Here is a 27,374-nt window from a genome sequence, read left to right as displayed (position 1 = left end):
TGTGGTAGCATGCACCTGTAATCCCAGCTACTTGGGAGGCTGAGGCAGGAGAATCGCCTGAACCAGGAGGCAGAGGTTGCAGTGATTTGAGATTGCACCACTATACTCCAGCCTAAGCGACAGAGTGAGAGTCTGTTTCCACACAAAAAACAAAATAGGAAAGGCCAGATGTGGTAGCTCATGCTTGCAATCCCAGCACTTTGGGAGGCTGAGGCAGGAGGATCTCTTGAGCCCAGGAATTCGAGACCAGCCTGGGCAACATAGCAAAACCCTGTCTCTATTTTTAAAAAAAGAAAGGTGGGGCGAGAGGAAGCAAGGTAAAGCAAATGAACAATGTAATGTATACAATATGCTCCCTTTTCTTTCTTTTTTTCTGTTTTTTTGTTTTGTTTTGTTTTTTTTGAGACAGGGTTTCTGTCATCCAGCCTGGGCTGTTTCAACCCCCCTAGGCTCAAGTGATCCTCCAACCTCAGCCTCCCAAGTAGCTGAGACCACAGGTACGTGCTACCATGCCCAGCTAATTTTTGTACTGTTTGTAGGGATGGGGTTTTGTCATATTGCCCAGGCTAGTCTCAAACTTCTGGACTCAAGCAATCTGCCCACCCCAGCCTCTCAAAGTGTTGGGATTACAGGCGTGAACCCCTATACCCAGCCTCCCCTTTCACTTTAAAGAAAGGAAAAATGCATTTGTTTGTATGCTAATATATTCCATTAACAGTGCTATTTTTTTTACTAGAAGGATACAAGAAACTAAGAAAGTGATATTAGTTATGTCAGAGCAGGAGACCAGAATAGTTGGCAGACAGGGATGAGGAGACTTTTCTTTTTTCTTTTTGAGACAGGGTCTTGCTCTGCTGCCCAGGCTGGAGTGTGGTAACACCATCACTATTCACTGTAGCCTCAACCTCCTGGGCTTGAGTGGTCTTCCCACCTCAGCCTTCCAAGCAGCTGGGACCACAGGTGCACGCCAACATGCCCAGTTAATTTTTAAAATTTTCTGTAGAGATGGGGGCTCACTATATTGCCCAGGCTGGTCTTGAACTCCTGGCCTCAAGCCATCCTCCTGCTGTGGCTTCCCAAAGTCCTGGGATTACAAGCATGAGCAACCACACCTGGCTGAGACTTTTCACTGTATAAGCTTTTATTCCTTTTGAATTTTGCCCTACTTGAATGTATGATCCAATTAAAAATGTAAAATAAGCCATATTTTAAATTAACTCCATCAAAAGGACTTATAATGGAACATTTGCAAGAATATTTTTCTTATAAAAAGATCTAGATAATAACTTCTAAAATGTCACAACCAAAATAATGAACACATATGAAAATTCACAAAAGAAAGTGGTTCTTACCCTAGAACTTAAAGTATAAAAAAAAAAAAAGTGGTTCAAAAATAACCAAAATATGCAAGTCATATAAACAAATATACTAATTATCACTAAAGTTAACCTAAGACTACAAAACTCACTCTGCAAAAGTCTTTGTAAATTATAAAATGACAAAAAGAAAGAAAGAGAAAAATCACTAATTCTGTAACCCAGTAATTTCCAATGGAATATTCTTGGGCATTCTGTCAAGAAAGCAAAAGGCTGCAACCCCTGCTTCAATCAGAGTTTTACTTTTCATCTGATCAATATATTGAAAATTCTCACTAATTTTTATTTAAAGAAAGGCTTTGAAATGAAAGCCTTGAAAACCACTATTAAAGGACATTATTTGAAAAAAAATAATCTTCTCACGCTGGGCACAGTGGCTCACGCCTGTAATCCCAGCACTTTGGGAGGCTGAGGTGGGCGGATTACCTGAGGTCAGGAGTTCGAGACCAGCCTGACCAACATGGTGAAACCCCACCTCTACTAAAAATATAAAATTAGCCCGGTGTTGTGGCACATGCCTGTAATCTCAGCTACTGGGGAGGCTGAGGCAGGAGAATCGCTTGAGCCCAGGAAGCAGGGCTTCCGAGATCACATCATTGCATCAGCCTGGATGACAAGAGAGAAACTCCGTCTCAAAAAAACAAAAACAAAAACAAACAAAAAAAAGAAATAATCTTCTCTCCAGACTCATAAATTTTCAAGAATTATTGTTTTTAGGCAAAAAGCTAATTGTTTATTTTTAAAGTTTGTATGATGCTTACCTGAAAACTCGCCCATAATTCCCATGTACTTTATATACACCATAGAGTCGATCTGCTACTCTCTGAAATAAATATTTAATAGAAATTGATTTTAGGTCAAAGTTATATCCTCATCCAAAAAAAAAAAAAAAAAAAACCCCAAAAAACAAAAAACATGCTTAGTACAATAAACTTGGAAACAGAAAAAAGAAAATTAGTAATCTCCGAAAATCCCATCCCCCTAAAACTAAAACCAGTGCTCTTACCATATTTATCATATCTTATACTTTCATACTTCTTTTTCTGCAAAGTTTTTAATTACTGTTTTTAAATTGCCTACAGCAACAGTGGTAATATGCTTACCCATCAGGTTAGTATTATCTTTAATAAATACCACTATAAATAGCTACATAAATTCCACTAAGTAGTGTATAAAATATACAAGCATTCCTTGTTGAATAATCTTATTGGCATTCAGTTATTCTTAATTTTTCAGTATTATAAAAAGTTATCTCTGAGAATAAGGCTTTTTCCTTCAGACTGTTTCCTTATAATAAAATTCCCAAAGTGGAATTAACCAAGGGAAAGGATGTATTTTCAATTCTATTGAGATACAGTTTTATATATAAATGCTGAATATATGCAACTATGCTACTTTGTCAAAAGATAACTCCTAACCAATGAACACATTATTTTAATAACAACAGAATTACAATTTACATCACTGAAATGAAATGTGTACTGCCTAGTCATTCACAGAAATTTTACAAGTTAAAACAAAACCTCAATTTGGTAATTAATTTGCTTTATGTTCCCCCAAAGCATTATGAAAATGAACTGGAAGACCAAAAGTTCATCCTACAAAAAGCTCTAGAAAAAATTTCTGGTATACAGGTTCTAAGTATAAATTCTAAGGATAAATTATCTCCCTGATTCCTTACTCAAACACGAGTATGAGGAATTAGGCATTAATGACAGAACAAATCAACCCTTTCAAGATCTCCCCTTACAGTGACAGAACCGCCACTGCAAATACTTCAAGTAGGTGTGTGAGGATCATAAAATATTTTCCATCTATCGTTGGCCTGCTCTGAGGAGACACATACCCACTAGACTGGGGTCCACACACTACAGGTCTGCCGCTTGTTTTGTAAATAGAGTCTCACTGGAGCACAGTCAGACTCACAGTGGACCTGAACAGATGCAACAGAAACCATAAAGCTAACAAAGCTGAAAACACCTGCTATCTGGCCTTCAGAAAAAGACGCTGGCCCCTGTGCTGGAACCAGCTTCCGGGACAAAGCTCATAGTCAGTCCTATTTCTACTTGAAACTCTTACAGGTTGTCCCCAGACCTCTAAACTAATTTCTCTAGGATGTCACTTCCTTCTTCTTCTTATTATTATTATCTTGAGACAGTCTCACTCTGTCTCCCAGGCTACAGCATAGTGGCACGATCTCGGCTCACTGCAACCTCTGCCTTCTGGGTTCAACCAATTATCCCACCTCAGTCTCCCGAGTAGCAGGGATTACAGGCGTGCACGACCACACCCAGCTAGTTTTTGTATTTTTAGTAGAAACAGGGTTTCACCATGCTGGTCAGGCTGGTCTCAAACTCCTGACCTCAAGTGATCCGCCCACCTTGGCCTCCCAAAGTGCTGGGATTACAGGTATGAGCCACTGTGCCTAGCCCCCAAGTACTTTTTGAGCATTCTGTGCAGTATTGAATGTTCTTCTTTCTTTTTAAGTGCTTCCATCATCAAGTAAGGTTGGAAAACATCGAGACAATAAAATTCAACAGGTTTTTTTCTGTAGGACTTTTTAGACCTTTAACATCACATAAGAATCATGACTGCTCAAGGCAGATACGATTTGCAGTAGGAACATCTTACAGGGTTAGCATTCCAGAGAATATATGATGGAAAATGTCATTCTAACACTAACTTTTCTAGACCCCTGTACTTTCAAATACCAAACCTCCTTCCTAGAAGCTGAGCATTCATCCTCTACTAGGAAGCATGGAAGAGACGAAGAGAAGTTGCTGAAAAACCACTTCAGAAAAAAAAACTAGAAGTAATGTGTACAATGCAGATTCTCTGAATGTTTGTCCCCATCCGCACCTCCCACAAGAACTAATGCCTAATTTGTCTGGGTAATTTCAAGGCAACCAAAGGTCCAGAAATTTTATCTCATTAATCCACAGTCTTTTCTAACACCCAGTTCTTGACTGTAGCCTAATAATTATCACCGGTAACTTTTCTTTTATGAGAAGGTATCTTATAATTTATTCAAAGAGTCCAATGATACTCTTGAACAGTTAAACTGGAGATCAAAACAATATAAGATCTTCAGAAGAATTTTTTTATTCTATTTTTTCTGTACTGTCATGGAAATCTTGAAACATACAAAAAGCATATAGAACAGAAGGATATACCTCCATTTCCCAACACCCAGCTTCAATGATAATTATATGGCCAAACTCATTTCTTCTAAAACTGCCCCCGCTCTCCACTGCTCATTGGTAGACTCATTAAAATAAATTCCAGGCAACATATTTCATTTCAAGAGGATTCTGGCCAGGCGCGCAGTGGCTCATGCCTATAATCCCAGCACTTAGGGAGGCTGAGGTGGGCAGATCACTTGAGGCCAGGAGTTGGAGACCAGCCTTGTCAACGTGGTGAAACCCCATCTCTACTAAAAATACAAAAATAGCTGGGCATGGTGCCACATGCCCGTAATCCCAGCTACTCAGGAGGCTGAAGCAGGAGAATTGCTTGAACCCCGGAAGCGGAGGTTACAGTGAGCTGAGATTGTGCCACTGCACTCCAGCCTGGGTGACAGAGCAAGACTCTGTCTCAAAAAAAAAAAAAAAAAAAAAAAAAAAAGTAATAATAATGAAAAAGAGGATTACAGATTCCAATCAGCATAAAATGTGACCTTACCTGGTATCCTAGTCTCTTTCAAAGCCTTTGGCACAGGCATGTTCTAAGGTTCCCTCTAGGTTACCACAAGGGACCAGAGTGGATGGTACATTTTCCAGGTACATTAATTTACTGAAAAGTATTTTCCTCCTTGCCTATTACAGCCGAACTATATGGTTAAGTATAATTATTATTCCTTGATTTCTAGCCCCTTTTGTCATGGCAGACTATTATCTAAAATTAGTTTATTTGGTAGAATTTAAGAGCACAGACACAGGATGGCCTAAAATCTATAAACTATTTCACAGACCTCTAAAAAAAACATGAAAGAACACGATATGTAGATCTAAAATCCTACACATATTCACATTCCAGCACTGAAACGGCAGGCCTTTTGACAACATCTGAAACAACTATTCTATTACAAACCATGGAGAAAACAGGCCAAAATTCTTTGAGTTGTTTATAACAGAAACCATTTCACATTTTTTTAAAAAGTGCAGTTTAGAGGATGAACATATTAAATTCAAATGCAAAAATCAGGTATTCATGATAAATACCACCCATTACTTAAAAACATAATGATTAAATGAGAAGCACTTCCTTATAAATGTGCATCAAAAAGCTTTTGGGGATCACTTACAGCTCTGACACGAAGAAGATGTGAGATGACAGACTGTAGTTCATCACTATAGTGCTTAAGGTCAGTAAATCTCCTGAAACAGGAAACAAATAAAAAATCGTTTTTCAAATGAAAACAAGCACTCAAAAACTGAAAGTAAAAACAGTAGTTCCCGAGAATAACAAAGCTGATTCTATTTAAACATATGCTGGCCTTAAACATTTACATATCAATATAAATCCAAAAAAATCTAAAATAAAATGATACTTTCTTTTGATATTTTGAAAGTCAAGATATCACACTTCATAATTTACCTCGTGGAACTGAGATACAGAAAAAAATCTGTTGGTATGAAAAAATTACTTTGAAAATACAAAACAGGAAAAACTTTAAGGAGCTAAAAGACACATTACGGTGCAATCATAAACTCATGGTCTCTAATCTCAATCTTAATTCTGCTCAAGTAATTTGCTTCCCTCATCTATTAACTGCCATTTTCCATAAGAAGCAAACACTTCTGATGCACCACCTGTCACTCCCCCAACAACCCCTTCACAGATAAACAAAAGCCATCAGATGGGAACAACTCCCACCTTCACCTCCTGCCAAACAACTTACACACTTCCCCATATCTACATCATTTTTTCCCTCCCATTAGGATTTCTTCCCATCTAACGCTCTAGATTCCATTCCAGCTACAACCCATATTCCTATTTCCTAACTTCCTATCTCTATAAGCTTCTTCTCACTAGCATATCAATTAACTCAGGTCTCTCACAGATTAAAATACACACTCCCTTGACAACACACCCAGCTATTAACACCCTGTCAATATCTACCCCTTTTATAGCCAAGCTTTCACAAGGCATCACTTCCCCAGCAATAACCACTTCTTCCATTCCCATTCACTGCACAGCCTATGAGAATCTAGCTTCTGCCTCCAGCACTATATAGTAGGGAAATATTCCTGACAAAGTCACCAACTATTTTCATGTTGTAATATTCAATGATCCATTTTAGTTCTCCTCTTACTTGATCCTTTTGGCAATGCAACAGCTGATACCATCCTCCTTCTCAAAGATCTGTTTCCTTGTCAGTGTTATTTTTCTCATGGCTTTCCTTTTATGTCATGTCACTCTCTCTCTGGTCACTCCTGAAGCTTCTTTTGTAGTACTCACTTCCTTCACCCATCTCTTACATCTCCAACTGTGGTGTGCAAAAAATTCCTGAAATCTTTTTTTTTTGAAATGGAGTTTCACTCTTGTTGTCCCAGCTGGAGTGCAATGGCGTGATCTTGGCTCACCGCAACCTCCACCTCCCGGGTTCAAGCAATTCTCCTGCCTCAGCCTCCTGAGTATCTGGGATTACAGGCATGTGCCACCACACCCAGCTAATTTTGTATTTTTAGTAATTTTGTATTTTTAGTTTCTCAATGTTGGTCAGGCTGGTCTTGAACTCCCAACTTCAGGTGATCACCTGCCTCGGCCTTCCAAAGTGCTGGGATTACAAGCGTGAGCCACTGCGCCCCACCAAAATGTTTCTTAAAAGCACGACTGATGGTCTCTCAGAGGGATGTGAATACCCCAAGGTCCTCTTGGGACTCAGGAATCTGAATCTGAATTTTATAGCTCATCCACAGGATTCACATCCACAGGATTCACACGCTGGTAGTCCTCAGGTTACACTTTATTTTTTTTTTCTTGTTTTTTTTTGTTTTTAAAGGCCCAGCACTGTGTCACCCAGGTTGGAGTGCAGTGGCTTGATCCTAGCTCACTGCAGCCCTTGACCCACCTGCCTCAGCCTCCCAAACAGCTGAGACTACAGATGGGCATCACTATGCCCAGCTGACCTCAGGTGGTTATACTTTGAAAACACCCTTAAAGTGCTGACATTCTTCAAGGTCCAGTCCTAGGTCCTCAGCTATCTTCCAATCAATCTTTCAATCTACACATTCCTATGTGACTTGTCATTCACAAAGCTTCACGATTATGATCTACATATTGCTGGATTCCAAATTTCTATCATCAGCCCAAATCTCTCCTAACTCCGGATTTAGTACACATTTGTGCTTGCTTACATAGCCAAAGCTCAGCCTATGTTCCACTACTCCACAAAATCTCTTTCCCTTGTGCTCCCCCTTGCACTCTGAAGAATGAAACCTGAGTGCCATCTGTATTTCTTTCTCTCCTTCACCCCATACATTCCACTAATTGCCCAGTCTGTTGATTCTATCTCCTAAACATTGCCCCAATACACTCACTTTTCTCTGGCCTCTCTGCCAATGCCCTAAATTCAGATTAGCATCATCATCTCTCACCAGTCCTCCTGATTGGCCTCTTAGCCCACTCCCACACTCCTCTAATCTACTGTCCATTCTGCTTGGATGATCTTCCAAAATCCAAATCTATACCACCCCCTTGCTTTTAAGCAGCTTTCTACTGCAGAGGTTATCCACTGATCCTGAGACAAAGTCCAAACTCTGTAATGTGGCTTAAACAACTTTTCACAGACCCCAAGTATTCAGTTACTATATAGTAGGTTCATTTAAATAAAGAGGCAGTGGTGAGGTGGAGGACATCAAATCATTAGATAAAATACTTAACTGCTCTTACTCCCTCAAGGCAGTGTTTTTCAGCAAGGAAAATAATTCAGGGATAAAAGAGCTGGCAAGATGGGCTCCCAATTAAGGGGAGTACAAATCTCCCTTTTTATATCCAAGATGGAAGGTGGAAAATGTACACTTGCATTTGTAGGATAAAACTTTGAAGGAATATAAACCTAAAAACTAAAAAGGTATTACTCTCTGGGGAGGGGAAACGGATAGAGAGGAACAGGAATGAGACTTTTCACTGTACAACTTTTCCATACTTATCAATCTACATATATATCTGGTTAACCATAAGAATATATTATGTACTCCAAAACATTTTTATTTAAATAAAATTAAATTTATATATAAATATATATTTTATATATATTTACATAAAATCTCAGATAACTATCAGTGGTGTTCTTTATGTAGAGCCAGTTACAACTGAGCTGGTATAATTTTCCCTTAGAAGTTTTATGATTTGAATTTAAGTTTCAAGAGGCTAATACTTTGCTAAACTCTTTGATCAGATCTTCTAGTGCTGGGTCCCAGGAGCTAGAAATTCTTAAAGATCAGGTCTTCTGGAGCTTCTCCAGAACTCATTAGGTGCCCTAAAAACGTTTCTTTGTCGGCTTCCATACTCGGGATCTGGCATGACTACAAAATTCTTAGCTGTCATATCTGGATATGAGAAATGTATAAGAATATAAACAGTAAGCCCCAGAACACTTAAATTAGGTGAAGCAGAGGTTCCTGGAGTTGAAAGGTCTTAATACCTTTGGTCACAGAACATATAAGGCATACTACAGTTTCTCTGTTTGATTAACACATTGGCACAATCTCTTGTTCGGGGAGAGGAGTGACAACACAAATCATCCCCAGGTGAAAACATCACCAGAAAGTCAGGGCTAAAAGATTCTAAACACCTAGGGGACAGAGACAGATGTGCACCTTTGAAAAAAATCACAATTACTGGGAAATCAGAGGACCTAAAGGTGAAGAGTGAAAAATTCATCAAGTTTTAGATAATAATGTATGCTTAAGAAATAAAGGAGCCGAGCACAGTGGCTCACGCCTGTAATCCCAGCACTTTGGGAGGCCGAGGTGGGTGGATCATGAGGTCAGGAGATCGAGACCATCCTGGCTAACACAGTGAAACTCCGTCTCAACTAAAAATACAAAAAATTAGCCGGGTGTGGTGGCGGGCGCCTGTAATCCCAGCTACTTGGGAGGCTGAGGCAGGAGAATGGCGTGAACCCGGGGGGCGGAGCTTGCAGTGAGCCTAGATCGTGCCACTGCACTCCAGCCTGGGTGACACAGCAAGACTCTGTCTCAAAAATTTAAAAAAATTAAAAAATAAAAAAAGAAATAAAGGAATTAAGGAATTAATTTTCTGAAAATGAGGGTATAACTTCTTAGCCCAAGTCAAATTCTAGAATGTCTGCATATTAAAATGAGGAATCTTATCATAAATGATTAGGTGTTCTTAGAGAAATATTAAAGACTAAAAATCATATATAACGTCAGAATGTTGCAGTTTCACTGGAAAGCAGGGAGTTTAAAAAGAGGGCAGGGAGTTTAAAAAGAGGACAGTCCGTACTAGGAAGATGGTGACATAAAACTTCCCCCCGAAATACTAAGTATACAAAATTCCTGTCTTCGAGGTATGCAAAAATGAACATGTAAATGCAGATTCTGATAAGACTATAGGCCGGGCGCGGTGGCTCAAGCCTGTAATCCCAGCACTTTGGGAGGCCGAGACGGGTGGATCACGAGGTCAGGAGATCGAGACCATCCTGGCTAACCCGGTGAAACCCCGTGTCTACTAAAAAAATACAAAAAACTAGCCGGGCGAGGCGGCGGGCGCCTGTAGTCCCAGCTACTCGGGAGGCTGAGGCAGGAGAATGGCGTGAACCCGGGAAGCGGAGCTTGCAGTGAGCTGAGATCCGGCCACTGCACTCCAGCCTGGGCGACAGAGTGAGACTCCGTCTCAAAAAAAAAAAAAAAAAAAAAAAAAAAGACTGTAGTTTGAGGCTGTCTATATTCAAATCCAGTATGTCCTATGGCCTGAATTAGCCATATTTTCTATTCTCCTCAAAGTATATCTATTGCCATTATAGGCTTTATGTTTCCCTTTATCTTCCATATTCTGTTTTTTGAGACGGGGTCTAGCTCCGTCACCCAGCCTGGAGTGCAGTGGCACGATCTTGGCTCACTGCAACCTCTGACCCCTGAGTTCAAGTGATTCTCCCATTTCAGCCTCCCAAGTAGCTGGGCCTACAGGCATGTGCCACCAGGCCGGGTTAATTTTTGTACCTTTAGTAAAGACAGGGTTTCACCATCTTGGCCAGGCTGGTCTCAATCTTCTGACCTCAAGTGATCTGCCTACCTTGGCCTCTCGAAGTGCTGGGATTACAGGTGTGAGCTACCATGTCTGGCCTTATTCTCCATATTCTTTAACATACTTTTAGTAAGTAAGCCTGGACAGGTGCCTCTCCTAATCAGATCTCATCCATTTCTCAAGACTCACGTTGAAAAGACCCTCCATCAAGGCTTTTTGAGAATGCTTCTCTCCAATCTCAAAGGCAAAAACATGGCTAGGTGCAGTGGCTCACATATGTAATCCCAGCATTTTGGGAGGCCAAGGTAGGAGGATCACTTGAGACCAGCCTGAGCCGGTGAGACCCTGTCTCTACAAAAAGTAAAAAAAAACAGCCAGGCCGAGTGGATCACCTGAGGTCAGGAGTAGGAGACCAGCCTGGCCAACATGGTGAAACCCCGTCTCTACTAAAAATAGAAAAATTAGCCAGGTGTGGTGGTGGGCGCCTGTAATCCCAGCTATTTGAGAGGCTGAGGCAGAGAGAATTGCTTGAACCTGGGAGGCAGAGGTTGCAGTGAGCCAAGGTCATGCCACTGCACTCCAGCTTAGCGAGAGAGACTCCATCTCCAAAAAAAACAAAAAAGAAAAAACAAAACAAAACAAAACAAAAAACTAGCTAGGCATGGGGGTGCTTGACTGTAGTCTCAGCTACTTGGGAGGCTGAGGTGGGAGGATCATTTGAGCCTGGGAGGTGGAGGCTACAGTAAGTTGAGATCATGCCACTGCACTCCAGCCTGGATAACAGAGCAAGACTTTGTCTCAAAAACAACAACAAAGGCAAAAACATAGCTTGGGGTATAACTTATCTATTTTACATGGCTTTCTTTTTTTTATTAGACAGAGTCTCACTCTGTCACCCAGGCTGGAGTGCAGTGGCATAATCTCGACTCACTGCAGCCTCCACCTCCCCAGTTCAAGTTATTCTCGTGCCTCAGCCCCGCAAATAGCTGGGATTACAGGCATGTGCCACCAAGACTGGCTAATTTTTGTAGTTTTAGAGAGACAGGGTTTCACTATGTTGGTCAGGCTGGTCTTGAACTCCTGGCCTCAAGTGATCCGCCTGCCTTGGCCTCCCAAGTGCTGGGATTAGAGACGTAAGCCACTGCGCCCAGCCTTATTTGGATTTCATATTTGCATATGGTTGTAGTTTTCTCTACCTAGCTATTATACTGAAAGTAAATCAAGCCATACAGATTGTCTTATGCTCCTTTACAACTTGTGCAACTATTACCGAAGATAAAGCCCTGAAAGAAAAGAAACACTAGTCTGAGTGATTGTTAGAAATCATAAATGACAGTCCACTCCCCACCCTCCTCTTCTAGTTTCTACACTTTGGTTCTTGCCTCCCTATCTGTAAGCATTCTTTTTTTTTTTTTTTTTTGAGACGGAATGTTGCTCTGTTGCCCAGGCTGGAGTGCAGTGGCATGATCTCGGCTCACTGCAACCTCCGCCTCTCGGGTTCAAGCAATTCTCCCGCCTCAGCCTTCTGAGTAGCTGGGATTACAGGCCTGCCCCACCACACCCATCTAATTTTTGTATTTTTAGTAGAGACGGGGTTTCACCATGTTGGCCAGGCTGATCTCGAATTCCTGACCTCATGATCCACCCACCTTGGCCTCTCAAAGTGCTGGGATTACAGGCGTGAGCCACCGTGCCTGGCCTCTGTAAGCATTCTTAATACGATGTACCTTGAGCTCCTTGAAGAAAACTCACTATATAGATTTCTCTCTATCCATACTTCCTGCCCCAAACTCAGCATAAGAAAATGATATAACCTGATATTTGGAAGCTCGAGGAATAACCTGAACAAATCATAGCCTCAATTATCTAACTAGTTTTCTTTTAAAAGAAAAAACTATTTTATATATGAGTTAACTAAAGTCACATAGATTTTTTCCAACCAAGAAAAACTGGCCACATTAGATGAAACTTCTACTATGCAGTGTAGCACAGTACATGAGTGGTTAGTGTTGCTTATTTCTACAACAGACAGTAGATTGCCAGGCATGGTGGTGGGTGCCTGTAGTCCCAGCTACTCAGGAGGCTGAGGCAGGAGAATGGTGTGAACCTGGGGGTCAGAGCTTGCAGTGAGCCAAGACTGCGCCACTGCACTCCAGCCTTGGCAAGAGAGCGAGACTCCGTCTCCAAAAAAAAAAAAAAAAGAATATGTTACTTATATAATCTGGTCAGTTTACCACCTAGATTTTGACTTAGCAGGTTTAGTTTATTTGCAACAATATAAGATGCTCAATAAATGGAGATAGACTTTGGGCATACCTCTTTTAAGAAACATATACAAGCTGGGCACAGTGGCATCCACCTGTAGTTCCAGCTATTCAAGAGGCTGAGGCGGGGGGCATTGCTGAGCCCAGCAATTCCAGACCGGCCTGAACAACATAGTGAGACCGCATCTCAAAAAAAATATATACATGTCATTTTGGGAGGCCAAGGCAGGTGGATCATGAGGTCAGGAGACCGAGACCATCCTGTCTAATACAGTGAAACCCTGTCTCTACTAAAAATACAAAAAATTAGCCGGGCATGGTGGCGGGCGCCTGTAATCCCAGCTCCTCGGGAGGCTGAGGCAGGAGAATGGTGTGAACCTGGGAGGCAGAGCTTGTAGTGAGCTAAGATCGCGCCACTGCACTCCAGCCTGGGGACAGAGCGAGGCTCTGTCTCAAAAAACAAACAAACAAACAAACAAAAAATACATATATATGTGTGTATATATATGTATATACGTGTGTGTGTACATATCTATGTACACACACACAATCCAATATGCAAAAGAAAGCATTTACAGGGTACCTAAGGCCACATAAAAGCAGAAGACTCCAGGCCCTCCCACTCACGGCTCTTAACAGTCTAGTTTGGGGAAAGATAAACATGAATGAAGCAAGTACTAGAAGAATCATTTTGGTAATCCCTCTAAAACAATCTTTCTGGTTTTCTGAATTTTAGGAAATAACAAAACTATTTTAGTAATATATTTTAATAAGAATATAAAAATAATCTATTGGAACAGCTAGATCTATAAAAGAGATTCTACATATTAAGAATCTGATACAACAATGACCAATATACACAGTTATCCAGAATTTAAGACTAACAAATCTTATTACTAATTATACAGCAATTATACACTTTAACAAGAACATAAGGGCAAAAGAACTGCCTTGGTGACATTATTGGTCATATTAAACTTAAAATTATGCAAACAATATGGATCGTAAATAAAATTCAGCAGTTCAGAAAACCTGGCTGGGTCAGAAAAGGGAGGAAAAACATTCAATTGACAGAATATTTTCCATTCAACCAAAAAATACTAATTGACAAAATATTAGTATTAATCAAAAATATTATCAAAATATCAATCAAAAATGATTCTCTAATGGATGTACAGCCACCAAAGTCATACATTTAGCTTACTAAGTTTTCCAGAGCTTTTTTTCAGAGTCACTTATAATTTTAGTTCTTAATCTAGAGAACATCTCTTATATACCATGCATGTTAGTATAATACTTATTAAAAACCTCAATGGAACCATAGATGCAAATTAAGTGAAAGAAGCCAATCTCAATGTTTACATACTGTATATGATGTGACATTCTAAAAAAAAAAAAAAAAAAAACTATGGCGATAATAAAAAGATCAGTGGTTGCCAGGAGTTGAGGAAGGAGATGAACAGGGGCAGCAGAGAGGATTTTTAGGACAGTAATAGTATTCTGTATAAAATGATAATGGTGGGTACATGTTATTACCCATTTGTCCAAACTCAAAAACTGCCCGACACCAAGCGTGAACCCTGACGTAAATGATGGTCTTTGCTGATAACGCTGTTTCAATGTAGGTTCACCAACCGCAACAAACACAGCTCTCTGGTGTGGGATGCTGATAGTTAGGGAGGCTCTGACAGGTCAGTGGGGAGGGGTGTGGAAGAGAAGGTATATGGGAATTCTCTGTATACTCTGCTCAATGTTGCTAACTCTACTAAACCTATAACTGCTCTAAAAAATAGTCTATTAAAAAAAAAAAAGAAAGAAAAAGGCCAGGCATGGTAGCTCACACCTGTAATCCCAGAACTTTGGGAGGCCAAGGCGGGTGGATCGCCTGAGGTCAGGAGTTTGAGACCAGCCTGCCTAACACATGGCAAAACTCCATCTCTACTAAAATACAAAAATTAGCTGAGCGTTGTGGGGGGTGCCTATAATCCTAGCCACTCGGGAGGCTGAGGCAGGATAATTGTTTGAACCTGGGAGGCCGAGGTTGCAGTGAGCAGGGATCACGCCACTACACTCCAGCCTGGGCGACAGAGCAAGACTCTGTCTCAAAAAATAAAAAAAATTAAAACTAAAATTTAAAAAATCAAGTTACCATCACAACCTCCTAATTACCAAAATTTAAAAATATTCATTTAGATTTTATATTAAAAATTTATATGAAAAATCAGGGGCATTTTGTTAATATGTTATGGTTTATAAAGTCAGGCATAATAGGTCATCAAAACATGCAGACCTCGCCTTTGTCTGGTAAGAATTTACACAATGTAGAAATTAGTGCGGAAGGATTCACTAGAGAAATTCTAACAGACTTCATAAATTTGGTCCTGCAAAACAAAAAAGCCTCATCTGCCTAAGCACATATCCAGCTAAAAAACTCTAACTGAACCAAATTGCCAAGTAAAGGTCCATAGAGTTTGAATTATCCACCACATTTAAAGATTAAGCAAAACCAAAATCTTAAATACATAGGTCTCACCCCATGTTAAGTAATTTCTGAATACACTGGTTTCTTTTAATATGGAAATGCTCTCACAAACACTAGCTGATATTAATAAAATCAAGTATTTGTCATACACCTTTGTGAAATTTTCTTGGTATACAAACTAGATGGTTCATTATTAAGTATATGTAAAAAGTATATAATTTTCTTATCTTGAGCCATGCATATTCAACAAGCAAAATCATATAAGGAAAACTATAAAATTAAAATTACTTTTCTCATTTTTCTGATATCTGCAACAACACTTAATAAACTCTTCTAGAAAAAAGCAATGGTTTAATTTTATAAAACTTCAGTCACAATCATACCCCCAATCAAGTTATCAAATTTCAAATTCAGTTTTAAACTTGAAAAGGATTTCACTAAATGTGAATATGTAAAATATTTAGCAAATAAAGTGCATACATTCAGAAATGAAAAATTAAATAGACTGATAGGCACCATTCAAAACAACATTGTAATTGTTATTAAAACAAAACCTTACTTGTCTGGGTTTTTCACTCTGAATGTTGCATTAAGCGCTTTTAACCTGGAGTCTGCCTGGAAAAAATAATTTGTTCACTTAATACAATTACATTTCAGGGTATAAAATTCAAACAATTTTACTTTCCCTTTAGAATTAAGATGCTCAAGTACAGTTTTCTTCATATCAATTGTTGTAAACACATTAAACATGCCTAAAAAAAAGCTTAGTAATTATTTTTGAAAACACTACAAAAACATACTATAAAATAGACTGAATACAAGGCATTCAATGGTACCAAAGTAAAACAACTGTACACACCAACCAATACACGAACAGGCATATAGCAATGCATTATTAGAATTCGGAAGAGGTCATGTGAAAACAGTAGTTTTTCTCTAAGCCAAGAAAAGCAATGATCTGTATATATAAACTAAATGAAACTACTGCTTTAATGGCCGGGCACAGTGACTCATGCCTGTAATCCCAGCACTTTGGGAGGCCGAGACAGGAGGATCACTTGAGGTCAGGAGGTTGAGACCAGCCTGGCCAATAAGGATAAACCTCGACTCTACTAAAAATACAAAAAAATTAGCTGGGTGTGGTGGCACGTGCCTGTAATCCCAGCTACTTGGGAGGCTGAGGCAGGAGAGTCACTTCAACCTGGGAGGCAGAGGTTGCAGTGAGCTGAGACCATGCCACTGCACTCCAGCCTGGGCGACAGAGAGACTCCATTTCAAAAAAGAAACTACTGCTTTAGAGTCTGCATCTACTGAGGGTAGTTCTCAGATGGAATCCAAAGCAAATGTACATTGGTTTTTCTCATTTTCACAATCTATATTTTAGAAGAAAGAATATAGAAATACATGTACTAAGTAACACTCTACTAAATAAAATGAGCTAGATGACAGCTATTACTTTCTAGCTAGCAGAAAATGTTGTCAGACAACACAACTTTTTAACTATTTTATTCACTTATTTCTAGATAATTACTCTCAAAGAAGAAACAGAGAGATAAATACTAAATAATAATTTCACTGCATAAAATGTTTACTTAACACATCCAAATCCTGTCCTGTCCTAAATTCTCATTAAAAAAAAAAAAGACAACCAAACAACTTTTCTAACCAAGGTACAAGAACTATTAGGGTTCATAAAAGGTAGCTCAATCAGGAATCAATTTCAAAATGTGGTCTGGTTTTTAAAATCCCACCTTGAAATTTTCACACTATTACAACTTCCAACCCATAATTACAAATACTGTTAATGAATAAACAAACAAAACAAAAATATTACTAAGGCTTCCCAGATTACCTGGTTAAGAAAATAAAAACAAATATAACAAATACACTACTCACAAGTTCAGTCTCCTAGAACTTCAGACCAAAAGAGATTTAAAGAGCTATCTAAACAATACCTAAAGTAGTTTATTTTGATTTTAGGGAATTCTCTTATGGAATTCTCCTATTTCTAAAATCAGTATTTCACAAATTCTGGACCTTTCTTACATCTCAAGGAAAAATGAGCTAATATATGTCAAAGTCTTTATAAATAAAAACATCTATGAATTTAAGGCATATATTAAAAATAACTAAAAACCAAAGGATCTTGTGTTTATGACTTCAATCACATGCAAAATGTGATTCTTTAAATGAAGATGAAACTACATAAAACACTAAGGAAAAAGATATTCATTTGTATCTTTTCTTGAATCTCTTGCTTTTTAACATCAGCAATTTATTTTTTACTTTTAAAGTCACCAATTTACCAATTTAAAAGCCATTTATAAATGTAAAAGATCACCATTCTAACTTTTGCTTACCAAATGTTTTGTCAGATCAGGTCCATCTCCACATCCAACTCAATCTGCTCATTTCACAAGATTACACGAAAAGGGGAAAGCTGCCTAAAATGTCACCAAACCAGAAACTTCTCCCAAAAGCTGGATCTCTGAAAAACTACCCGGACTGTTCCAAATCTGATAGGTTATCGCCCACCTAATCAGATTCCCCATTCAACACCTAAAGATGCCCCTTAATTCCTTATTGTTTCCTATGATCCTATTTTACTCCCTCTAGAACAGCATTATCTGAAATCATATTGTTCACTTGATTCTTGGCTGTCCATTAAGAATATAAGAGCCACAGGCCAGGCGCAGTGGCTCATGCCTGTAATCCCAGCACTTTGGGAGGCTGAGGCAGGCGGATCACGAGGTCAGGAGTTTGAAACCAGCGTGGCCAATATGGCGAAACCCTGTCTCTACTAAAAATACAAAAAATTAGCCCGGCATGGTGGCGCATGCCTGTAATCCCAGCGACTCAGGAGGTTGAGGCAGGAGAATCCCTTGAACCCTCGAGGCAGAGTTTGCAGTGAGCCGAGATCGCACCATGGCACTCCAGCCTGGGCGACAGAGCAAGACTTCATCTCAAAAAAAAAAAAAAGAATAAAAGAGCCATAAAAAGACCCAGTGTGAAGGTGGCCCCTGGACTGTACAAAGGCTGCTGTGGCAACACTTTTACCTGCTTTATCTTCCCCAACACATTACCTAGTAAGGCACACCCTGCCTGGGCCTCCCTCTCAAGGAGCATACCTCTTCCTTGGCCTCTGGTGACTCCACTGCAGGTTTCTTATCATCACTAATGTCTCAGCTCAAATGTAAGCTTTTTAAAGGAGGCTGACCATGTGGCCTGGTTTGCCCAGGACAGTCCTGATTTATGAATGTCGTCCTAGCTTTTTTTTTTTTTTTTTTGAGACAGAATCTTGCTCTGTCACCCAGGTTGGAGTGCAACGTGTTGTCCTCATCTTAAACGTCCCCATTTCCTCTCCAAAGGGTTCCCACTTGGATAATAAACTTTATGGTCACCCATCTTAGGGTAACCCTTAAAAATAATCCCTGCTGTCATATTCCCCAACAAGGATGATGCTTTATTTCCTTTATACTACTTACCACTATTTTAAAGTATCTTATCTTTTATTTAAATGCTAACTTAATGTCTCTGACGACTAAAATATAAGCTCCACAATAACACAGAGTTTATGAACATTTCCAGCTCATTCACTACTGTATCCATAACACTTAGAAGAGTACCTCGCGCTGTAGGGACCAGCATTTGGAATCTCCACATTGGATCTCTCAGAGTTCCCGTGCAATAACGAGATTAACAGAGATCCTAACTAAGGGCCCAGACCTTGGCTCTGGTAGTTCTTGCTCCAAGGAAGAGGCAGGGTCCTGGGTTCTTATGAATCAACCTAAATTCATTTAAGGATTGGGTATTTAGAAGAATACTTTCATGTTAACTGAGTTAAAATGTTACTTTTATATTAAATCAACTAGTTTATATGTTCATTACTCTAGGGATAAACCCTTTGCTCTTCTTTCATTGAATTAAGTAAAATGAGTATTTATATTTTGTGTAGGTATTTATTCTTAAATAGAAACAGAGTCTCACTATGTTGCCCAGTCTGGTTTCAAACTCCTGGGCTCAAGTGATTCTCCTGCCTCAGTTTCTCAAGTAGCTAGGACTATAGGAACATGCCACCAAGCCCAGACTGAGTATTTATACAACTATTCCACCCCCCAAAAAAGAAGAAATGCCAAAAACCAGTAATGATGAAAAAATTGGTTGCTCCTGCTTACGTTAAATAGAACACAGATAAAAATAAACTAAATTCTGGCCGGGTCCGGTGGCTCACGCCTATAATCCCAGCACTTTGGGAGGCCGAGGCAGGCAGATCATGAGGTCAGGAGATTGAGATTATCCTGGCTAACATGACGAAACCCTGTCTCTACTAAAAATACAAAAAAATTAGCCAGGCGTGGTGGTGGGTGCCTGTAGTCCCAGCTACTCTGGAGGCTGAGGCAGAAGAATGGCTTGAACCAGGGAGGTGGAGCTTGCAGTGAGCCGAGATCGCGCCACTGCATTCCAGCCTGGGAGAGAGAGCGAAACTCCATCTCAAAAAAAAAAGAAACTCAATTTTAGATTATCTTGCTGGGTGTAATAATCACTCTCAAACATTTGAAGAAAATATTAATCTAGTAGGCCAAAACTACAGATAAAATAAGTCTGAGAAAAGGAAAATTAAAGTAAGATAACATTTCAATTTGAGGGTAACAATCCAAGAGCCAAGGACAAATATTCTTATAAGAGATGAATACTTGGTCTCATTCAGAATGACCTCATTTTCACAGAAATAAAGCTTTCAACACTTCCTTTACCAACAATCTCTGCAAATATTAATTACATAATTAATAAGCAAGAGAGGTAATATGGGATGGTAATTAAGGAGGGCTTTGAGTTAGTCTAGACTTGGATTCAGCCTCTATCACTTATAATTATGTGACCTGGGCTAAGTCACGTTCTAGAGTTTCTCATCTAAAAAATGAGAATATTGACTCACCTCAAAGGTACTGAGGCAATATTCAGCAAAATAAACATAGTATAATTATAGCATAGTGCCTAGAAAATAGTAAGAATATATGATGGTAATACTTAGATAAGAAACTGCTTTAGATTCTAAAAAAAGTTTTCTTCTTTTTTACCATTCTTGAAAATCTTTCTAAAATTATCTTCCTAAAAATAGTTTCCTTCATCACCTTATAGCAATAGTTGTCAAATTTTAGGCTAACGGGATTAAGGACGTCTGGGATGAATTCAGTATTTTGAACAAACAATCCCATCAATTGAGTTACATGCAGTCCACTGACCACACACTGAATTAAGAGTACACAAGCAAAATTCTACTGTTTCTTGAGGCCTCCAGTTAACCATTACAAACAACAAATACTGAATCCATCTATGATATCCTTAGGGATTACAGGTGGGTAGGGATTTTGCCTCATGCCAAATGTACCCATTCTGTGACGTGTGACTCACACACCACTGCTACCTCTTTTCTGCTATCAGGCTCAGCTGTCAATTGTCATATTGTCACAATGTGCCTGTCTTCACTCACTTTTTAATCTTCTGCTAAAATATGTTGTAACCTAAAAAATAGCCAAGTTTGTCTGAATACCTATAATAAAATTAACGGGTCTGCTCCGGGAAGACCAAAGTATAGTAGTAAAGTATAGCAGGAAGCCATGTTACATCCCCTTGAACATCTCAGATGTCAGTTTTGCTTAAATCCCAGCTTTCAACTGTGATCAGGTTAGCTGTAACTGCCAAATATATGACCTCCAGATAAGTGGAATGTGACACACTCAATCTCTCTCTCTCTCTATATATATATACACATACAGACACACACACATACATATGTATGTTACGTACATATGATTGTGGACATTTGTATGATTTACACATGTATATGAGGCTATGCAAAAAGGTCCCATTTCCCAGACGGAAGGAAGGACTTAAAACAAGACATACATTCACAACAAAATAAGGAATACAGAGAGACACATGGGTTTCTGAATTCTCTCCATCAATTTTGTTTCTGGCTCACTTCATTAGAAGTCTGATGTTTTGAATTATTAATTCTGTATAGTAATATTACCTTTCAAATACTTTTTAAAAGTACAATACATAAGGCTCCCCCACAATGAAACATTCTATCTAAATACTTAAGTAGCACCTACACATAAGATTCAAGGCACTTGGTAAATAGCAATTTTATAATGATGGGGAACTCAAGAGTTTTCTCAGAATCACTAAAGTTATGGCCAAAAACTGGATTCAAGGACAAAAACTTGTAACTATTAACTACAGTAAAGACTTAATGACTAGACTTTTTAAAATTTTTGTTATATAAAGAGAATTCACTAAAATGATTGTATTTTAATCTTTTCCTTGTTAGCTTTTAACATATCTTGAACTATTTTTCAGAAAACTCTATCTAAACATAAATCAGTTTTTAAACTTCCAAGTTATTTCAAATCCAACCCTAAACTAAAATTCTACCATCCCCTCTGAGTGTTATTAAGTGATGAATTATAGCCAAGAAAATTCTAATTGTTTCAGTACATCTGTCAACTAAATATTTATAGCTGGGCACAGTAAAACTAGCACTTTGGGAGGCTGAGGTGAGAGAATCAATTGAGCTCAGGAGTTCGAAACTAGCCTAGGCAACATAGTGAGACCTCATCTCTACAAAGAAAAAAGTTAAAATTAGCCAGGTATGGTGGCACACACCTGTAGTCTCAGCTACTTGGGAGGCTGAGGCAGGCAGATGGCTTGAGTCCAGGAGTTCAAGGATGCAGTGAGCCATGATCACACCACTGCACTCCAGCCTGGGTGACAGAGCAAGACTCTGTCTCAAAAATCATAAAAATCTCAAAATATTTATAAATTAGAATCAGTTTATGACAGAACTGGTTTATCATATTTTCTCTGCAGAAAAAAAATTTCCTCTTTCTAGTTTGTTTTGTGCCAAATTTCAAATACCTATCTGCCAATGCATGGGAAGTGTTACTGTATGGGACACTTTTTGTATGGGACATTTTTTGTAAAAAAATTTTCTTCTTATCTAGACATATTATATTAAACTTTTGGTACTGTATTTTCATGTGAGTCATTTAACGATTTATATTATGTTATATATCAATTTATATTCTGTTAGTCTACTTACCAATTCAGTTTACACCAGAGATGAAAACTTTTAAAAGTTTGTAATAACCTTTGTTGTATTTATTTTAGGAAAGAAATAAAGAGCAGCAGAGAATTCGGGTGTCCAGCTCACCACCACCATGCTCCTTGATTTTCAGATCACCATCTCATTCCCAAACACTAATTCTAATGACTAAATTTAAAAAGCTGTTACAAAAACTAAATAATCCTGTACCACTAACAGATAAAACTAACTTAGAACTATTTCAAAATGACTCCTTTGTCCCCATTTAAAACTGGCCACCATGTCTCAACAGACAGAAGCAGCATGACCAAGGGCTTATCTTTTAGACTGCTAAGGTTGGACTCTTTCATATCTGATAGAGCGAGCAATTGTCGGGGGCAGGGATATGAGTGGAAACAGGACAGAAGAAAAAAAAAGAGGCAAGGTATAATGCTAGCACACTGGGGGAAATCTACAACTTGTATTTAAATTACTGCTTCATTACTACAAACACTAACTAAAAAAAAAACAAAATAAATCACTGTTTCACAATGTTCTTTCCCTGTAGAATAAATTTGCCCATTATAGTCTCATTAGTAACTAAAATTACACAATTGAAAGTGAACTGTAGTGTCACTTTGAAAATCTTACCAATGACACTTATTGTAAAGACGATTTCCAACATTCGTTTACACAGTAATACCAAGTTCACAATTAGTGCATGGTACCATGCTGGGAACTGTAAAGGAACATGGCAAATTTCACAGAAACATTCTTACCTTCAGCTGAAACCCAGTTTCATTAACAGTCTCCTTCCAGTTACCTTCCTAAAAATTGAAGTTAATTTTAGAAATCATTACTGCAAAGCAAATATTCCAAATTAAATAAATTAAATTCCTATCATTCTGTTCTTACTTCAGCAGGGATTGGAGAGAGAGGTTTAAAAAAATTTCTTTTCACTTCAAAATTAAACATTCAATCCGGCTGGGGGCGGTGGCTCAAGCCTGTAATCCCAGCACTTAGGGAGGCTGAGACGGGCGGATCACGAGGTCAGGAGACTGAGACCATCCTGGCTAACACGGTGAAACCCCGTCTCTACTAAAAATACAAAAAAAGTAGCCGGGCGAGGTGGCGGGCGCCTGTAGTCCCAGCGACTCCGGAGGCTGAGGCAGGAGAATGACGTGAACCTGGGAGGCGGAGCTTGCAGTGAGCCGAGTTTGCGCCACTGCACTCCAGCCGGGGCGACACAGCGAGACTCCATCTCAAAACAAAACAAAACAAAACAATTCAATCCAACTTCTAAAAGATTACCAAATGGTGCACCCAAGATTTTATAGATCTGAGCTTCAAAATACTGAAGACAAATTTTACTATTATTTAAATGATACCAAAAATACCATCATCAGTATCTTTAAATAGAAAAATGTTAGCCAAAAGAATAACATAATCCATTAATTGGAAATTCATAACAAAAAAATAAATTGCATATAAATTAACAAAAAGATCCTTAAAATAAGTATTCTACAATTTTTTTTTAAGAAACCCAAATTAAATGAATATTTTACTAAGACTAAATAAAAGAAAAATACCTGTGTTAAAAACAGATAGAAGATTTTGTCTCTACAAAGGATGGGATGTGAAGCAATCCTCAAGAGAAAGTTTTCTAAACCAATCCGTCGCCTCTCCACAAAATCTGGATCCATGTTGTCAGCAGAGAGTTTATGCCAAACAAATTCTGCCTAGGTAAACAAAACAATCATTAAGAATAGTCTCAATGTGGAAGACTTCTAAACTACTGCCATTTCACTTCTTACCCGTTTTTCTGGCAGAGGTGGCACAACAATATGTGGATAGTAAACTAAAAGGTAGTTTCTCAACAACTCAAATTCACTATATCGCCGCCACAGTGAGTCTGTTAGGACACTCTGACCATCGGTGTGTTCAACTGACCTGAAAAGGAACAGAACGACACTGAAGTTATTTTTTAAAAACAAAAATACATACATATAAACACAATCACCTTTAAAATTATAACTACAGAATGATTATGAATCAAGCAGTAAGTAAAGAACTTTTCATACATTTTCTTTTTCTTTTCTTTTTTTTTTTCTTTTCAAGACAGGGTCTCACTGTGGCCCAGGCTGGAGTGCAGGGGTACAATCACGGCTCACTGCAACCTTGACCTCCTGGGCTCAGGCACTCCTTCCACCTCAGCCTGCTGAGTAGCTGGGACCACAGGCACATGTCACCACATTGGCTAATACTTAAATTTTTTGTAAAAATGGGATCCAGCTATGTTGCTCAGGCTGGTGTCAAACTCCTGGGCTTACGCCATCTTCCTGCATTGGCCTCATGTATTTTCATATTTAATCCTTATGACAACCCTGTGAGGCAGAGATTTATTATCCTCATTTTACAGATGAGGACACAACTGCACAGTATATGCTCTGCCTATGATCACAAAGGTCTGTGGATAAAGAACTCAGATCTATCTGATTTCAAAGCTCTTACTCTTAACCACTTTCTTTCTGTTACAGAAAGCCTGTTTAAACATAAGAGAAACAGTTTTATTAGGAATACTCTAAAAGCCTTAATGTATAAATAATTGATTTTTTAACATGATAAAATCTAGTTTAGCTAGTGCTTCATTAAATAAAAAGCATTTTTAACTTCATTTCTGCCACAATGAGAGAATAACATTCACAACAAAGACCAAGACACCACAAAAACTTCAATTTAGGTTATTAATGAATCAGATTAATCCAAGTACCAAGAAACAGCCACAGGAACAAAATATTAATTAGCTCTGAAAGAGTGGCAAAGAGGGGTCATAAAAATTCATCTCTAGCCTTTTAATTATAAAGGGCTGGTAGACAATGCCATGTCTTATACACATAAAAGTTCAACTTACTTTTGGGGGAAAGTTAAGGTAAAATCATATAAAGGATATTTTAAATATTTTGACTACTTAGGATTTCTTGCCAGCATAAGTAAGTCCAATTAGAAAGCATCAGTCTTCTAAACATTATCAGGACCTTGCTATTTTTCTAATTTTTCTAATTAGCTTGACAATAACCTGTTTGCCTTCCACGAAATGCACAATGTGTATTTTGTACATTAGGACACAAAGTCATAGAAGTTAAATCAGTCTCTGAATAAAGTCTAGAGAAAGTATTTACATCATGCCATGTTCAACACAATAGATGCTCATTTTTATTATTTTTTAAGTTTGCTACTAAATTTGTTTATTGCATGTTAATAAAAATGAACCAAAATATGAAATGCAAAATGCACAAATGGCTCCCATGGCAAAAATACAGTATTAAATCATAATTCATTTTAAAGAGTATACCTAGACATTAGCTATAACTGATACTATCCCAATTACAATTCCCAACTTCAGCTGAAAAAATACTTGGGTTAATCTCAAGTTTCAAATTATTCAGAATCACTACCAACAAAACCCATAACTTGTAAATAAGTGGATAAATAAAGCCTATAAGTAGTACACCTACAGGGCTGATAGAAGGTCTGTGTAAGCGTTTAAAAAAAAAAACAAAAAAAAACACAAAAAAACGTGGCTGGATGCGGTGGCTCACGGCTGTAATCCCAGTACTTTGGGAGGTCGAGGTAGGTGGATCACCTGAGGTCAGGAATTCGAGACCAGCCTGGCCAACATGGTGAAACCCCATCTCTACTAAAAATACAAAAAATTAGCTGGGCGTGGTGGCAGGCGCCCGTAATCCCAGCCACTCAGGAGGCTGAGACAGGAGAATCGCTTGAACGTGGGAGGCAGAGGTTGCACTGAGCTGAGATTGCACCAACGCACTCCAGCCTGGGCAACAAGAGCGAAACTCCATCTCAAAAAACAAACACCAAAAAAAAAAACAAAAAGGCAGGGTCCAGTAGTTTCATTAGAAACTGACTAAAAGCACAGAGAAGACTTTCATTAGACCCCAAAACCACCCCATTTATCTAATCGCTCAACAACTATTTAATAGCACCTAATTGATTTTCCTTGTAATATTTAACCCTCACAATGAAAATATGATCATTAAGCACGTTTTACAAATTAGAAGAATAACATACTGCCTTCCAAGCCATCCAGGAATTACTACCTATTCTAAAAGAGACTTATACTTATTTTAGAATAGTTCATATTCAATGAAAAGGAACACATACAAAAAAGTCTTGGGGAATTAAAAACCAGTGACTTTAGTCTTATTCAATCTTAGCCCACTAAACTATAACGCTATAGAATAGGCACATACCAAAAACATCCTTTTTAATTTTAAACTTAAGAATTTACTTTGGAAGCTAGAGTTAACACTAATTTCTGAAGTATTTTTTAGGTGGCTAACTTAAAAAAAAAAAAAAAAAACAGAAACAAAACCTCTCGATAACTGGACTATAGACAATTGCTAAAAGGGCTTTCTACTTGTATTCAAAAGGTAGGTAGGTAAGCTACATGACAGAAGTTGAATTTCTAGTTAATATGAAGGGTCAATAATATCCATATTGTCCACAACTGTCTGCAAAACACTGAATTACAAAAACAGTGCTACATAATTAAATTAAGAAATTTGATGACTGTGGTTGATGATGAAGGTCAGTTAACCTTAGGGATATTATAAAACAATCTATTCAAAATCAGTATTTCTCGAATCCCATGTCTATATGATGTGGAATAGGGAAGAACGTCTTAAAACAGAAAAAACACAAATCATAAAGAGAAAAGACAGATAAACCTATCTTAAAATGGAAAGGCTCTGTAGTTTAAAAGACACCAATAAAAAATCATGGTCCAGCTGGGCACATTGGCTCACACCTGTAATTCCAGCACTTTGGGAGGAGGCTGAGGCAGGTGGATCACTTGAGGTCAGGAGTTCAAGACCAGCCTGGCCAGCATGGCAAAACCCCATCTCTACTAAAAATACAAAAATTAGCTGGGT

The 27,374-nt window shown here is 38.5% G+C and overlaps 1 protein-coding gene across 1 annotated transcript in view; it reads right to left on the bottom strand.

Moving 5' to 3' along the window:
• The window catches only part of SNX4 (sorting nexin 4), a 77,601-nt gene that overhangs the window by 30,674 nt on the left and 19,553 nt on the right, over window positions 1-27,374 (bottom strand). Inside the window, exons 3-8 of the mRNA XM_050781728.1 lie at window positions 24,237-24,372; window positions 24,012-24,161; window positions 23,202-23,249; window positions 15,895-15,950; window positions 5,680-5,752; window positions 2,138-2,199 (exon numbers count right to left, since the gene is read on the bottom strand). Coding sequence (XP_050637685.1) covers window positions 2,138-2,199; window positions 5,680-5,752; window positions 15,895-15,950; window positions 23,202-23,249; window positions 24,012-24,161; window positions 24,237-24,372 — 525 coding nt within the window. The remainder of the gene's footprint in view (window positions 1-2,137; window positions 2,200-5,679; window positions 5,753-15,894; window positions 15,951-23,201; window positions 23,250-24,011; window positions 24,162-24,236; window positions 24,373-27,374) is intronic.

This window comes from Macaca thibetana, chromosome 2 (assembly GCF_024542745.1).
Source record: "Macaca thibetana thibetana isolate TM-01 chromosome 2, ASM2454274v1, whole genome shotgun sequence".
NCBI lineage: Eukaryota > Metazoa > Chordata > Mammalia > Primates > Cercopithecidae > Macaca > Macaca thibetana.
The sequence above is the reverse complement of the archived record's forward strand: the minus strand, read 5'-3'. Positions and strand labels throughout refer to the sequence as shown.